Source organism: Bos mutus, chromosome 6, assembly GCF_027580195.1.
Source record: "Bos mutus isolate GX-2022 chromosome 6, NWIPB_WYAK_1.1, whole genome shotgun sequence".
NCBI classification, from domain to species: Eukaryota; Metazoa; Chordata; class Mammalia; order Artiodactyla; family Bovidae; genus Bos; species Bos mutus.
This window is the reverse complement of record NC_091622.1, coordinates 115,156,561-115,171,242: the sequence shown is the minus strand read 5'-3', so window position 1 is coordinate 115,171,242 and position 14,682 is coordinate 115,156,561. Positions and strand designations below refer to the sequence as shown.

At 47.0% G+C, this 14,682-nt stretch overlaps 1 protein-coding gene across 4 annotated transcripts in view; it reads left to right on the top strand.

Annotated features, from left to right (window-relative positions):
• HTT (huntingtin) overlaps positions 1–14,682 on the top strand; it is a 132,011-nt gene that overhangs the window by 53,367 nt on the left and 63,962 nt on the right. For all 4 annotated transcript variants that reach the window (XM_070372786.1, XM_070372785.1, XM_070372787.1 and 1 more), the window contains exons 15-24: positions 1,089–1,200; positions 1,451–1,588; positions 2,459–2,617; positions 2,715–2,812; positions 3,735–3,874; positions 4,801–4,864; positions 5,089–5,189; positions 10,176–10,322; positions 12,023–12,143; positions 13,650–13,726. In XM_070372786.1, the coding sequence (XP_070228887.1) occupies positions 1,089–1,200; positions 1,451–1,588; positions 2,459–2,617; positions 2,715–2,812; positions 3,735–3,874; positions 4,801–4,864; positions 5,089–5,189; positions 10,176–10,322; positions 12,023–12,143; positions 13,650–13,726 (1,157 nt within the window). The remainder of the gene's footprint in view (positions 1–1,088; positions 1,201–1,450; positions 1,589–2,458; positions 2,618–2,714; positions 2,813–3,734; positions 3,875–4,800; positions 4,865–5,088; positions 5,190–10,175; positions 10,323–12,022; positions 12,144–13,649; positions 13,727–14,682) is intronic.

Below are 14,682 nucleotides of genomic sequence, written 5' to 3'. Positions count from 1 at the left end.
GCCTGTGTTTACTATGTTTTGCTTTTCTCTTCATCTGTTGATGGACAGTTGGGTGACTCCCCGCTTTTGTCTGTTGTAAATAATGCTGTTATCAATGAGTGTACAAATACCTCTTCAAGACCCTGATTTCATTTCTTGTGGGTAATACACCAGAAGAGGACTTGCTGGACTGTGTGATACTTGTGTTTCTCACTTTTTGAGGAAGCCTGTGCTGCTTTCCACAGCAGCTGCCCCGCTTTGTTTTTATTTTCTGCACCGTGTGGCATGTGGGGTCTTAGTTCCTTGACCAGGGATTGAACCTGCGCCCTCTGCATTGGAAGCACAGAGTCCTAACCCCAGGGAAGTCCCTGCTGCACCATCTTCCCTTCCCACCCGTGGCGCACCAGCATTCCGTTTCTCTGCGTCTTCGCCAACACTTCTTTCTGTTTTTGTTTCTTTTTTTTTTGAGGGTGGCCATCACACTGGGTGTGCAGTGGTGTATCACTGAGGTTTCTGACCTGCATCTCCCCTAATGATTAGAGACGTGAAGTATCTTTTCGTGAGTTAATTAGCCATTCGCGTATCTTCTTTGGGGAGCCGTCTCTTGAGGTCCTTTGCCCATTTTTAACTCGGGTTGTGTGATTTTTTCAGTTGTTGCCCAGCTGTCCATTGAGCTGTTTCAGGGTTGTCTCTGTATTGCTTGCCTTTTCCCTGTGAGTGTCCTGTACTCCCAGTTAATTTTAAATTCCTCAAGGGCAACAAGTAGTGCTTCACACTTGGTCTCTCTGTGGATGCTCCACCGTCTGGACCTCGGCCGCTCCTGGGACAGTGGCCCTCCCCTCACAGCTTTGGTGTCCCTGGGCGCTTCCCTCTGCCTGTGCGGCGTGCTCCCTTCCAGCTGGGCTCATTCGGCCCCAGCCCTCGGGCACCCTGTCAGGACTCCCCCCAGGGGTCTAATCCTGCCCCACCGTGGCCTGTGAGGTCGAGCACGTCTCTGAATGCCAAGCTCCTGCACAGTTGCTGCTCTGGAATTCTTTGTTGGGTGAACTAAGGAATCAGCCTGTAGGTTCCATGATTGTAAGACGATAAGTGTTGGTTTCTCTTTACAGCCTTGCCGGGTCAAAGGCGACATCGGCCAATCCACTGACGAGGATTCTGCCCCTCTTGTCCATTGCGTCCGCCTTTTGTCCGCTTCATTTCTGCTCACAGGGGAAAAGAATGGTGAGTATCAAAGAGCAGGTGCAGAGCCAAAGGGAGTAACTTTAGGTTTCAGAGGTCACCTTGGTCACCAGCTTTGAGCCTGTTTGCAGCAGCCAGAGTAGAAGCTGGATCCGAGCTTTGGTTTTCACCCACTGACAGGGAAGGGGCAGTGAGGCTGGGGGAGGCTGGTTTCGTGGGTCTGGCTCTGTTTGTTTGGAAGCTAAAGATTTGCTTCTGTGACGCTGACGGTGGCCGCTCGGACTTGTTCCAGCCTTGGTTCCGGACAGGGACGTGCGGGTCAGCGTGAAGGCGCTGGCCCTCAGCTGCATTGGAGCCGCCGTGGCCCTTCATCCTGAGTCTTTCTTCAGCAAACTCTACAGAGCACCTCTTGACACCGTGGAATACCCTGGTACGTTCACACTTTTTCTCATTTCTCATGTTTAGTCATTGTTTTGAATACTGTTTCCAACTCTGACTATTTTAGTTTTGGAACACTAAGTTTTCTGAGTAAGTTTGCAGCGTTTGAGCTGTGTTATAGCTCTGCATAAAACACATCAATTGTCATGTTTTTGGCTTCTTGGACTCCCTACAGATGCAGTGTTTAGTTGAAACACACAGAGGAAAGCAATAGAAGTCTGGGAATGTAAGAGCTGATTAACATATGTATTGGATTTTAGCAAAAGCACAAATTGTGTGTAATCAAAATTGCTTTGGGTCACACCAGCCAGACCAGACATTCACACTCAGAGCCAGTGGGGAGCGAGCCATTAACGCTCAGAGCCGACGGGGGCTGAGATGAGCTGGGCGGCACCAGCCAGTCTTCCACGGCACAAGTCCTGGGGCGTCTCCTCCGGTGGGTGACTGGTGGAAGACTGCTTCCTAAAGTTACCCTCCCGCCTGCTCGCTCTCTCCTCTCTTTCCTTGGGTGAATGGACAAACTCATGCTTTTGAATTTATTTTAGATAATAAGTGTGGAAAGCTTTGAGGCTCTCTAGTCATTTTCCTGAAGCAAAATGTTGGAATTTTGATTACTGGCTGACAACCTGGAATTGTAACCCAGAAACTCTTACCGTGTTGACACGCTGTCAGGGATGTGATGAATATAGGGTCTTTAAATTCGGGATGTTTTTTACCACTGATGGTTGTTACAGTCAAGTCTTTTCTAGATTAGCATCGCTCCCTTGCCCTTCTTTTTCTTTCCGGAGAATTCGGCCTTTGCCCTGAGTTAGAAAGTTGACGGTAGGGACCTGTACAGTGGCCGGGCCATCTCTCTCCGCAGAGGAGCAGTACGTGTCCGACGTCTTGAACTATGTCGACCACGGGGACCCGCAGGTCCGGGGAGCCACAGCCATCCTCTGCGGGACCCTCATCTGCTCCGTCCTCGGCCGGTGCCGCTTCCACGTGGCGGGCTGGATGGGCGCCGTCAGAGCCCGGACAGGTAAGCGCCCGCTTCCAGCTTCCAGCACCGTCGCCCCTGGATGGTGTTCTCGAGTTCAGGTTCACACGAAGGCTTCTGTGCTTGCTCTTCCGGGCAGGAAATACATTTTCTCTGGCGGACTGCATTCCCCTGCTGCAGAAAACTTTGAAGGACGAATCATCAGTTACTTGCAAGTTGGCTTGTGCTGCTGTGAGGGTGAGCGTGAGTGTTTGTGATGTCATTTCTTTGATTAGTGGAAATTTTACCAATGTTAACAATGAAAGGTTAAGCTTAATATTAAATATTTCCATTTGCAAGAGTAATAAACATCTGTGTATCTACCTCAGCCTTAGAAGGAAAACAGTGCCCGCAGACTCAAGGTTTAATAGACTTCGGTTTAAATCTCAGAATATTTGTTTGAAATACACTTTTCCTAAAGGGTATCTCTACCTTGCTCATATTACATGTAAAACTTGCTGAATTAAAACGCAGCAGCTCTTTCAGGCCCCTCGAATGCACAGAGTGAGGCCCTGGGGTTATTTAATCGCTGTGGCGTTGGCGGTGGGGTGGCCCCAGGCCTTTCTGAGGCAGCATGTTGAAATGTTCTATCAGCTGGTTCATAACTCACAACTGGTCCGACAGCAGTCCACGTTAAGCAGTAAAAATCAACCCCCAAACCCTACCATTGTCAGATTCATGTCCCCCTTTAAAGTGTCACGGCCCGGCCAGACTTGCTCCTTGGTCCCAGCTGTTTGCCAGGTGTCGGTCAGTCCGTGTCTGCTGGGGCAGAAGGGAGCCAGTCAGCAGCACTCAGCGGGCCGCGTGCGCTGGGGCGGCCTGGGGCCGGGTCCTGTCGGGCAGGACGCGGGCTCCAGGTCGTGGCGCTGGGCTGGGGCGGACCGGGGTCCAGCAGGGGAGGCGCGTGCCTGGTGGCCGGGGAGAGGCCTGGGCCGAGGCGGGGCAGGGGGAGAGAGCTGGGTCCCGTGGTGCTGACACGCTTGTGCTCCACCTCGAGGGGACTGAGGCGCGTGCGTGTGGCCAGTGTTCCTGAGTGAGGTTGCTGTCGGGGGGCTGCAGCAGGCACGGGGCGGGGTGCGTGTGGGGCTCTGCAGAGGGCCACCTGCCGCCTGCCTTCCAGCTCTGTGTCATGAGCCTCTGCAGCAGCAGCTACAGTGCCTGGGGGCTGCAGCTCATCACCGACTTACTGGCCCTGCGGAGCAGCTCCTACTGGCTGGTGCGGACGGAGCTTCTGGAGACCGTGGCAGAGATCGACTTCAGGTGGGTGAGGCGGGCCCGCTGGGTCAGGCTTGAACGGCGCTGGGCGGCCCGGTGCCCAGCTGCAGGTGGTGACTGTGTGCCTCTGTCCGCCCCTCTCCTCTGAGTTTGTACGTCCACGCAGAGGAGTGGAGCTTTCTGGTAGTCTTAGTCACTCAAGTGTTCTGCACTTGGTGAGTGAAAGAGCTCAGGCTTCTAGAACGATGATGCTCGTGTCACTTGGGCCTGTTTAGACGAGTGCACGCCGTGCTGTACTGAGCCTTGGTCAGACGGCAGATTGGTATTGTCACAATTAAAGAATAACTTCTGATGCCTTGCAGTTTATGATAATTTTCTGAGAAAGCATGATTGCCCATGTTTTCTTTCTATGCTTTCTTTTAGATGGGAAATTTTCCTTTTTGTCTGAGTTTGTGGGGTTTTTTTAAGCCCCTGTCTGTAGAAGGCTGGTTGTGTGCCGGGGTGGGCTAGGTGCACTCTGTGGGTCATTGTCTTCAGCCTTAGAGCATGTCTGTGAAGTCAGGGCTGCTTCCCGCTGCGTCTCACGGACGGGACCCCGAGTGGTGGGGGGGACCCGCTGGTCTCTGAGGGGGCCAGAGCCTCAGCCCCCTCCCCATGGTCTGCCCTCCCGCCACCTGAGGTGTTAGAGCTAGTTCTGTAGAGCACCTGGGGTCTTTCACAATACCAGGTGTGTATATTCACTTAGAAGAAAAGTATGGAGCACTTTCTGAGCCTGGAGTCGGGAGGAGCGTGTGTTCTCCTGTTGGAAGCAGGCATCTTCCTGCCGTGTGGCGTGGGGCTGCCTCAGAGCCTCCCCGGCTTCCACCTGCGGCCCTGGCCTGGCCGTCCTCCTCTGCGTGCCGTGCAGGCCGTCCACGTGGCTTTGTTCAGTAGCTGAATTATTCACCGTGAAATATGTTCTTTTGTGTTAGGTTGGTGAGCTTTCTGGAGGCCAAAGCAGAAAGCCTGCACAGAGGGGCCCATCACTATACAGGGGTAAGCCCTTCATTTCTGGGAGGCCGTGATTTAACTTCCAGCAGTGCACTTTCCTGTTGGTGTGGGATTTCTAGGAATGTGTTGTATCATGAAGCTTGTGATCGTATATGTGAGTTTAGGGCTAGTGACGTTGAGTTCTTCTTTACCGGCTTTCCAAAATACCTGATCTAAAATTCATTTAAATACAGAGATCATACCTGTTTTTATCATCTTTCTTTCCAAAGCTTTTAAAACTGCAAGAGCGGGTACTCAGTAATGTTGTCATCCATCTGCTTGGAGATGAAGACCCCAGGGTGCGGCATGTTGCTGCAGCTTCGTTGATGAGGTATTTGCCCAGTATTTCCTCTCTCATTTCATCTTCTTGGATAAAGTACTAAACGATATGACGTGGGAAGAGAGGCAAAAATCTGGAGACCGTAGGGCATAATCCTAAATCTTTTGAGCTCACTTTCAGTTACTCTTAAGCTATCAAAAAACATATTTTTCACTGTCTCAAGAGCCTGAAATGAAAATTAAGACAGCAATAAAGTACTAGCTTCATATTGTAAAAGTAATGGGCTTTGACGGCCAGATTTTTGAAATATGGAGAATAGCACTAAGAAGAAAATAAAAATCACCACTAGTTCTCCCACTGGAGATAACTACTGTTAACATTTTTTTGCTTTATGTCCTTTATACAAGCTTCTTTTTCAAAACTGGGACACAGTGTACATGCAATTTTGTTATATGTTAACTTCCACAGAATAATAATTAGCATTTTCCTGTTAGAAATACTCCTCTGAAATGGCCTCTTTGACCCCCGCCCTCGTCTGGGGCACCTCCCTCCGTTCCGTGTGTCCATGCTTCGGTCCTGAGGCGAATGGCGTTTCACACAGTGTCAGATACAGAAAGGCTGGAAACACCTGTTACAAGAAATCTGTAGTTAGTGGCCACTTTTTCACTGTGTAGTTGTGATAGAATTTTTTGTAAAGATTATTCGGTTGGATACTAAGCTTTTATTGATTTAAATAATGAATAACGGTTCAGTGACTTGTATTATACATAAATGTTTAGCTAGTGACTAGTATAACGCGTAAATGTTTACATATAACTTTTGTTTCTAAGAATTAATTCATGGAAGTTGAGTTACTAAGCCAAACCTTTTTTTTTTAGGTTTATTGAAGTAAAATTTTTTATCTCTTATAACTTACCCATTTTAAGTGTACAATTAATGATTTTTGGTAAACTTAGAATTGTGCAACCTTTACCACGATCCAACTTTACAATATTTCCATCATTTCAAAAGGATCTGTTGTGCCCATTTGCAGTAACTGCCAACTCCTACCCGGCCACAGGCAACCACTGCTCTGCTTCCCGTCCCTAGAGGCGCATGTGCCTTTTCTGCACACTCGGTATAGTCACACGCACACGGTCAGTAGAGGCACGTGTGCCTTTTCTGTACACTCGGTATAGACGCGCGCAAACGGTCAGTAGAGGGGCGTGTACCTTTTCTGCACATTCTGTATAGACGCGCGCACATGTCAGTAGAGGCGTGTGTGCCTTTTCTGCACACTCGGTATAGACTCGCACACATGGTCAGTAGAGGTGCATGTGCCTTTTCTGCACACTCTGTATAGACACACACACACACACACGTCAGTAGAGGCGCGTGTGCCATTTCTGCACACTCGGTATAGATGCGCGCACACGTCAGTAGAGGCGCGTGTGCCTTTTCTGCACACTCTGTATAGACGTGCGCACACGTCAGTAGAGGCGCGTGTGCCTTTTCTACACACTGTATAGACGCGCGCACATGTCAGTAGAGGTGCGTGTGGCTTTTCTGCACTCGGTATAGACGCACACACACGTCAGAGGCGCGTGTGCCTTTTCTGCACACTCTGTATACATGCGCGCACACGTAGTAGAGGTGCGTGTGCCTTTTCTGCACACTCGGTATAGACGCGTGCAAACGGTCAGTAGAGGCACGTGTGCCTTTTCTGCACACTTGTATAGACGCACGCACATGTCAGTAGAGGCGCGTGTGCCTTTTCTGCACAATTGGTATAGACTCGCACACACGGTCAGTAGAGGCGCGTGTGCCTTTTCTGCACACTTGGTATAGACTCGCACACATGGTCAGTAGAGGTGCATGTGCCTTTTCTGCACACTCTGTATAGACACACACACACGTCAGTAGAGGTGCGTGTGCCATTTCTGCACACTTGGTATAGACGCGAGCACACGTCAGTAGAGGCGCATGTGCCTTTTCTACACACTCTGTATAGACGCGTACACAAGTCAGTAGGCGCGTGTGCCTTTTCTGCACACGTGGTATAGACTCGCACACATGGTCAGTAGAGGTGCATGTGCCTTTTCTGCACACTCTGTATAGACACGCGCACACGTCAGTAGAGGCGCGTGTGCCGTTTCTGCACACTCGGTATAGACGCGAGCACACGTCAGTAGAGGCACGTGTGCCTTTTCTGCACACTCTGTATAGACGCGCGCCCATGTCAGTAGAGAAGAGTGTGCCTTTTCTGCACACTTGTATAGACGCACACACACGTCAGTAGAGGCACATGTGCCTTTTCTGCACACTCTGTACAGACGCGCACACACGAGAGTAGAGGCGCGTGTGCCTTTTCTGCACACTCTGTATAGACACATGCACAAGTCAGTAGAGGCGCGTGTGCCTTTTCTGCACACTTGGTATAGACTCGCACACATGGGCAGTAGAGGTGCATGTGCCTTTTCTGCACACTCTGTATAGACACACACACACGTCAGTAGAGGCGCGTGTGCCATTTCTGCACACTCGGTATAGACGCGAGCACACGTCAGTAGAGGCGCGTGTGCCTTTTCTGCACACTCTGTATAGACGCACGCACACGTCAGTAGAGGCGCGTGTGCCTTTTCTGCACACTCTGTATAGACGCGAGCACACGTCAGTAGAGGCGCGTGTGCCTTTTCTGCACACTCTGTATAGATGCACGCACACGTCAGTAGAGGCGCGTGTGCCTTTTCTGCACACTTGTATAGACGCACGCACACGTCAGTAGAGGCGCGTGTGCCTTTTCTTCACATTCTGTATAGACACGCGCACACGTCAGAAGAGGCGCATGTGCCTTTTCTGCACACTCTGTATAGACGTGCACACATGTCAGTAGAGGCGCGTGTGCCTTTTCTGCACACTTGGTATAGACTCGCACACATGGTCAGTAGCAGTGCATGTGCCTTTTCTGCACACTCTGTATAGACACACACACACGTCAGTAGAGGCGCGTGTGCCGTTTCTGCACACTTGTTATAGACTCGCACACATGGTCAGTAGTGGTGCATGTGCCTTTTCTGCACACTCTGTATAGACGTGCCCACATGTCAGTAGAGGTGCGTGTGCCTTTTCTGCACACTTGGTATAGACTCGCACACATGGTCAGTAGTGGTGCATGTGCCTTTTCTGCACACTGTATAGACGCGCGCACACATCAATAGAGGCGTGTGTGCCTTTTCTGCACACTTGGTATAGACTTGCACACACGGTCAGTAGAAGTGCATGTGCCTTTTCTGCACACTCTGTATAGACGCGTGCACACGGTCAGTAGCGGCGCGTGTGCCTTTTCTGCACACTTAGTATAGACGCACACACACGGTCAGTAGAGGCGCGTGTGCCTTTTCTGTACACTTGTATAGATGTGTGCACACGTCAGTAGAGGGACTCTGCTCCTGACTGTGTTTCACTTGGTGTTCGAGGCTCGTCCATGCTGTGGGTTGGGTGCCCATTGTTTGTTCTCTTCGTTGTTTAACAGCGTTCTGTTATGTAGATAATACTGCTGTTTTATGTATACATTCACCAAGTGATATGATTATTTTCACTTTTTGACTGTTATAAATCATGCTGCTTAAACTCTTTCCTCCAAGACTTTGGACGTATGTTTTCATTTCTTGGGGTAGGTACTGGCAAGTGGGTTTTTATGGTTTTGGTACTTAACTGGAGAATCACGTGGACAGAGGAGCCTCCCGGGCTGTGGCCCATAGGGCCACAAAGAATCGGCCACGACTGAAGCGACTGAGCAGGCAGTGAAGTTTCTGTCCAGAAGCGGGTCAGCCTGTCCTCCCACCACCAGAGTGGGATTGTGCCCGAGTCTTCACCAAAGCAAGCACTTCAAAAAACATTAAGTATTTGTCTGTTGCTTAGGCCGTTATTGGTATTTCTTTTTAACATAACTTTTATCTTGTTTTAAAAATAACATGTTTACTAAACAAAACTGAGGAAAAGTATAAAAACCTTTGTAGTCAAACTGCTCAAAGAAAACCAATTGTGTTTTGGTGGATAGCCCTTTGGTTTTCAGTGTACAGGTCACTCCGTGGTGCCTGACTCTTTGCGACCCCATGGACTGTATAGCCCGTGGAGTTCTCCAGGCCAGAACACCAGAGTGGGCAGCCTTGCCCTTCTCCAGGGGTTTTTGGTGTGGCCATGTGCCTATCAACCAAAGCAACCAAAGCTTGTGAGCTGTGCCTTTTCAGGGACTTAACTGGGTTTGTATGACTTGCTTGACCAAAGATCTTGAATCTTTACCATTTTCTATGAAAGTGAAAGTGAAGTCGCTCAGTCGTTTCCTACTCTTTGCGACCCCATGGGCTGTAGCCCACCAGGCTCCTCCATCCATGGGATTCTCTATGACAGTAATTTATTAAACCTTAGGAAAAAATGGTATTTATGGCCAGGTCTTCCTGGAGGAAAGAGACTTTAACTAAAGTTAATGGAGTTCACACACCACTGTTTTAAAACAGTTGATTGTTTCTGGAAGCTACAGGCCGGCCCGTAGGTGTGCGAGGGCTCATGCAGAGCCCCTGTGCTCCCTGCCTCCACCTCAGAGTTGGCCTGAGATGCGGGCCTCAGCTGGGACGTCGCCCCTGGGGGTGTGGGGGCGGTCCTGCAGAGAAAGTCGCAGGAGTGAGGAGGGGCCCACCTGGGTGACTCCTGTGCAGGGCCCCGCACCCCCCCACCACCCCGCCCCGGCGACTCCTGCTCAGGGCAGTCTCCTGCACCTGCTGACGCTGGTCAAGGCGATTAGAGGAGCACTCGGAGGGCTTCTGAACTCAGAGGAGTTAATCTGTGGAGAGAGCCGTAAGTAACTGTGTGATGACGAGAAGAAAGTCCAGCCCCTGGTCGTTTCAGAGCGGGGGTGTGGGGCGTGCCTGACCAGTGCCGCCGCTCAGGAGACATGTCTGTGGGTAGGTGCTGCCGAGCTTGATGGTGACACAGGGCCTGGCGTAATTAGAAGGGGTTTCACGTACTTTCTAAGGGAAATAAACCTGACTTTTATGTTAGGCTCGTCCCAAAGCTGTTTTACAAGTGCGACCAAGGACAAGCGGACCCAGTGGTGGCCGTGGCACGAGACCAGAGCAGCGTGTACCTGACGCTTCTCATGCACGAGACGCAGCCTCCCTCCCACTTCTCCGTCAGCGCCGTAACCAGGTACGCTAAGCAAGGCATGTGGGCACTCATCGAAAGCTTGCATTTTCTAGAGAAAATGCTTTAGTGAGGGTGTCTGAGCAGGTGGGCTGCCTTTGATAGGATGCTTCTGTCTCTCAGGGTTTACCACCAGCCTCTTTATTTAGGTTCTGCTGCAGCCACGCAGCAGTGACATCACAAGTCTTAAGATTCGTTTGTTACTGAGCCACATACTGACAACTGTATTTTTCTGTAGGACTCTAATGCTCTATCTTGTCCTTAAAGTTTTCACTTTCTCTGTGTTATCTAAGAGTATGGTTATGTAATAGCATTAATTTTAGCAGGCTCTTAAAGAGTGTCAGTGTTATTTAGGGTTATCCACTAGTTAAGTGATTAGCAATTATTATTATTCACATTTTTTTGTGAAGGTCTTTAAATACAATTTCAAATGACTAAACAGCCCTCTCTCTGATTCTCAGATGAGTGGGATAGACTAAAAGTAATCATCAGAAATGCTTTAATGAAGTTCTGATTTTCTTTAAAATTTCAGTTTGCCAGGAAGGTTGCAGAAATGATAATAAGACTATTATGCTTTTAAAGAATTCTCTGTGTTTTAAATGTTATTTAAAAAATTAGCTTTTATGTGATACTTTTTTCCTGAATGGCATTTTAAAAAAATACATGGGCTAAATGACTTTTGAAGCCAAAATGTCCATGTGACAGTTTGTTCTGAATTTGAAGCTCAGCTTGTCAAATTTTGAAGCTATTTTTTCTTAATAAATATCTCTTCTAATGCAAAGGTTGTTTAAAAACATGGAAATAATTTTTTTCCTAATTTCCTTTTTTTAACCTCAAAACTGGCATTTTCTTTCTTTGAAAAGATTCAGGATAAATGTTCCTTTAAGATAAGCAGAAGCAATATAAGAATATTTCATTATCAGGAATTATACAAGCTTATGATAAGTAACTTGTCAACAAGGTTGCATCTTCTAAATGTCATTAGATGCCAACAGAGATACGTATAATATTTTATTAAAATTGGTTAGTAACTACAGCTGTGAAAATATCCAGTCCAAACTCGGACTGTCCTCCCGACATTCAGCTTTGTTCAGCTTGGTTCTTGCATGATAAGCACAAATCCCGGTTTTGCGCTGTACTTGCAGGATTTATGTAAGGAGATAAAATGTGTTCTCCTTAGTGTGTATCGTTGAGTGTGTCTGTGGACAAGACCCGAGGGGAACAGAAGTGAATCGACACTCACCCTGCCTGGGCTTCCTCTGTGTGGTTGGGGAATTAGAATTTGTATGTAACCACTAGGAGGGATTGAAATTCATGTGTGCCGTGAATGGAATGCGGAAAAAGTGACAGTCTTGTAGTAGGAAAGGACTTTGTTTTGTTTGGAATCAGGAGTAGATTCCCATTGGACATAATGTAAAGCTTGAAAACGGGCGGCTTTGAATCGGCACGCAGGCTGCAGCCGAGGCTGTGTTGAGGGGAGTGTTGATCCTCTGGTGTGGTTGGGTGTTGGAGGAGGGACGGGTTGTTTCATCCTTCTTTGTAGAATAATGACCACATTTATTTCCAGTTTTCCTGTAACTTAAAAAGTCAAGACTGCTTTAACTTCTTGTGGCCTTTAATCTTAAGTATTTAAACGCCATTTGAATTCTGAGAATGTCATAAACTTTAATGGGAGATTTTAAGTCTCTCTGTATCTTTCTCGTTAGAATTTATAGAGGCTATAACCTGTTACCAAGCATCACAGATGTCACTCTGGAAAATAACCTCTCGAGAGTCATTGCAGCGGTTTCTCATGAACTGATCACATCGACCACGAGGGCACTCACAGTAAGTCTCTTGGTTGGGCCAATGAGTTAATTTCAGTAGTTTTGTGTGGTCTGTTCTTCATGATAGGATACTTGTATTAGAGCTCTTACATGTGGGCTTCTGTTAATAAAACCCTGGTTTATTCCAACGAAAATGGAAACAACTATTTTCAGGTTATTAAAGTAATACATGTTTATTTAAAAAAAAAAACATTCAGCCCATCTGGGAAGAAATAATAATGAAAAACTACCGTAATCCAAATTGGTAGTATATCAGCAGTTTAAAATATCTCTAAAATAATTGACTCAAGGACTTTATAATATATACGAAGAGGAAGAAAAACTTGGAAATACTGACAAAGATTTTTGTGTCGTGTGATTATCTGTATCATTACTTATGATGCTGAAAGTACAAAGAAGTCTAATGTCCAATAATTCTCTACTGGATAAATTCTGAAGATGCCTAAATTCTGTATAGATGCTGAAGTGTTTATTTGTGCATCTGTTAGTACGATGCTTTGGAGCATTTGTAACAGTCTGTAGAGGGAGCCTCTAGATGATAATACCGAGTGAAAAACGCACAGAACGGAACCGCGCGCTGGTGTGTAGTGGTGGTGAGAAGTAACGTTCACGGAAACACCTCTCTCACTCAGGAGGATAATTGGCAGAAAATTACTAAAATTAATTTTAGAATGTAATTAATTAGTAATTAATTTAGTAATTAATTTTAATTACTAAAATTAATTTTAGAACTAAAATTAACTTTATGAATGGTTATTCTTTTTAAGATATCACACATTTTCTAAAATGAACACATGTAATTTCCATAATCAGAAAAAAGAATGTTAATATGAAAAGTGGTGCCAGTTCACTGAGTTAGCAGCTTAAACCTTGTCCTTTATTTTCTGTGACAGAAGGAATGCTTTCCTGTTGTAAAAACTCAGACAATTGTGATTAGACTCTCTTGATACTATATAAGTGCCTTTCAAACTTAAATACTGTTTGGGCTGTCTGTAGTTTGGGCTTCCCTTGATTTGTTCAAAATGTTATAAATTTTATCTGTCTTTATTGTGACCTCCATATGTCAGACACTGTTCTAGGCTTGGGATGTAAAAACAAGAAGAATCCTTGCCCTGTGGTTCTTTAAGTCTGGTCAGGAAGATGGACATTAATTAGCTTGAGCTCAGGAATGGCCGATGTGGGGTAGGGGGAAGAAGCGGAGAAGGGGAGAAGGGAATTCCAGCTGGGGGGCGGAGGAGGGCACAGGAAGATTAAAGCCAACTAGAGGAGGTGCCTCCCTGCTGGCCTCTCCTCCCTGGATGTAAGGACCCTCCTTAAACCTGTATCTCGGTTGTCCAGCTGTGTCTGAATTCTCCGGTGTGAACTTGTTCTGTGGGAGGGCAGATGTCCTGTGCCTGGGTACAGAGCCCGACTTTATTTTCATTGTTCGTACGTTTTATAAAGCGTAAAAGGACGGTCAGTGTAATGAACCCTTTTGGTGTGATCTTACCATTCCTTTCTTGTTTAGTTTGGATGCTGTGAAGCTCTGTGTCTACTTTCAACTGCCTTCCCAGTTTGCATTTGGAGTTTGGGTTGGCACTGCGGGTATGTATTTCCTTGGCACATGACTACAGTCATGTGATACAATCATGGTTATACGGATCCTGTTTTTTTCTCTTGTGAAGTCTCTCATCAGTGTTACCTTTTGGGGAAACACCCACTGGAATATTTGCTTCTCCCGGTTAGTTGTGTTGGATGCTAGTGACAGGAGACTTGGAAGCAGTGAATTACTTGTGATTCTTTTCGATGTGAAATGCTCACTCATCAGCATTTGGAGGATTTGAGGGTGTGACTTGCAGTCTCATTGAAGGGAATTTGCATACACTGGCAAAATACTTTTCTAATTGGCTTGATTCTCTCCAAAATTATTCACTACTATTAAAAATTTAGAAACTTTCTTTGTTTGAAATCAGATGTGATCTATCATGCAAAGTCGTGATCAGTTACAAGAGTCTTTTAGGAACTACTGTACTTACATTAGCAGTTCTCATTTAAAAATGAAAAGGATTTTCCTCCCGTAGATGGCCCTAATGAAGTGAAGTGAAGTGAAAGTCGCTCAGTCGTGTCTGACTCTTTGTGACCCCATGGACTATACAGTCCATGGAATTCTCCAGGCCAGAATACTGAAGTGGGTAGCCTTTCCCTTGTCCAGGGGATCTTCCCAACCCAGAGATCAAACCCAGGTCTCCCGCATTGCAGGCAGATTCTTTCCTAGCTGAGCCACCAGGGAATCCCAAGAATACTGGAGTGGGTAGCCTATCCCTTCTCCAGTGGATCTTCCTAACCCAGGAATTGAACCGGGGTCTCCTGCATTGCAGGTGGATTCTTTATACTTTCAATCAGATCTTCTCCCTGATTTCATTTTTCAGGTGATTTTTATGGACCTGTGGTTACAAGAAAGATGCTAGTTTACAATTTAGTAAAATCGCTTTATGAGCAGCCATGAAATGAATAGCCATAATCTTCTGTTTGGTTCATAAGAGGAGGCAAGACTTAGCTCA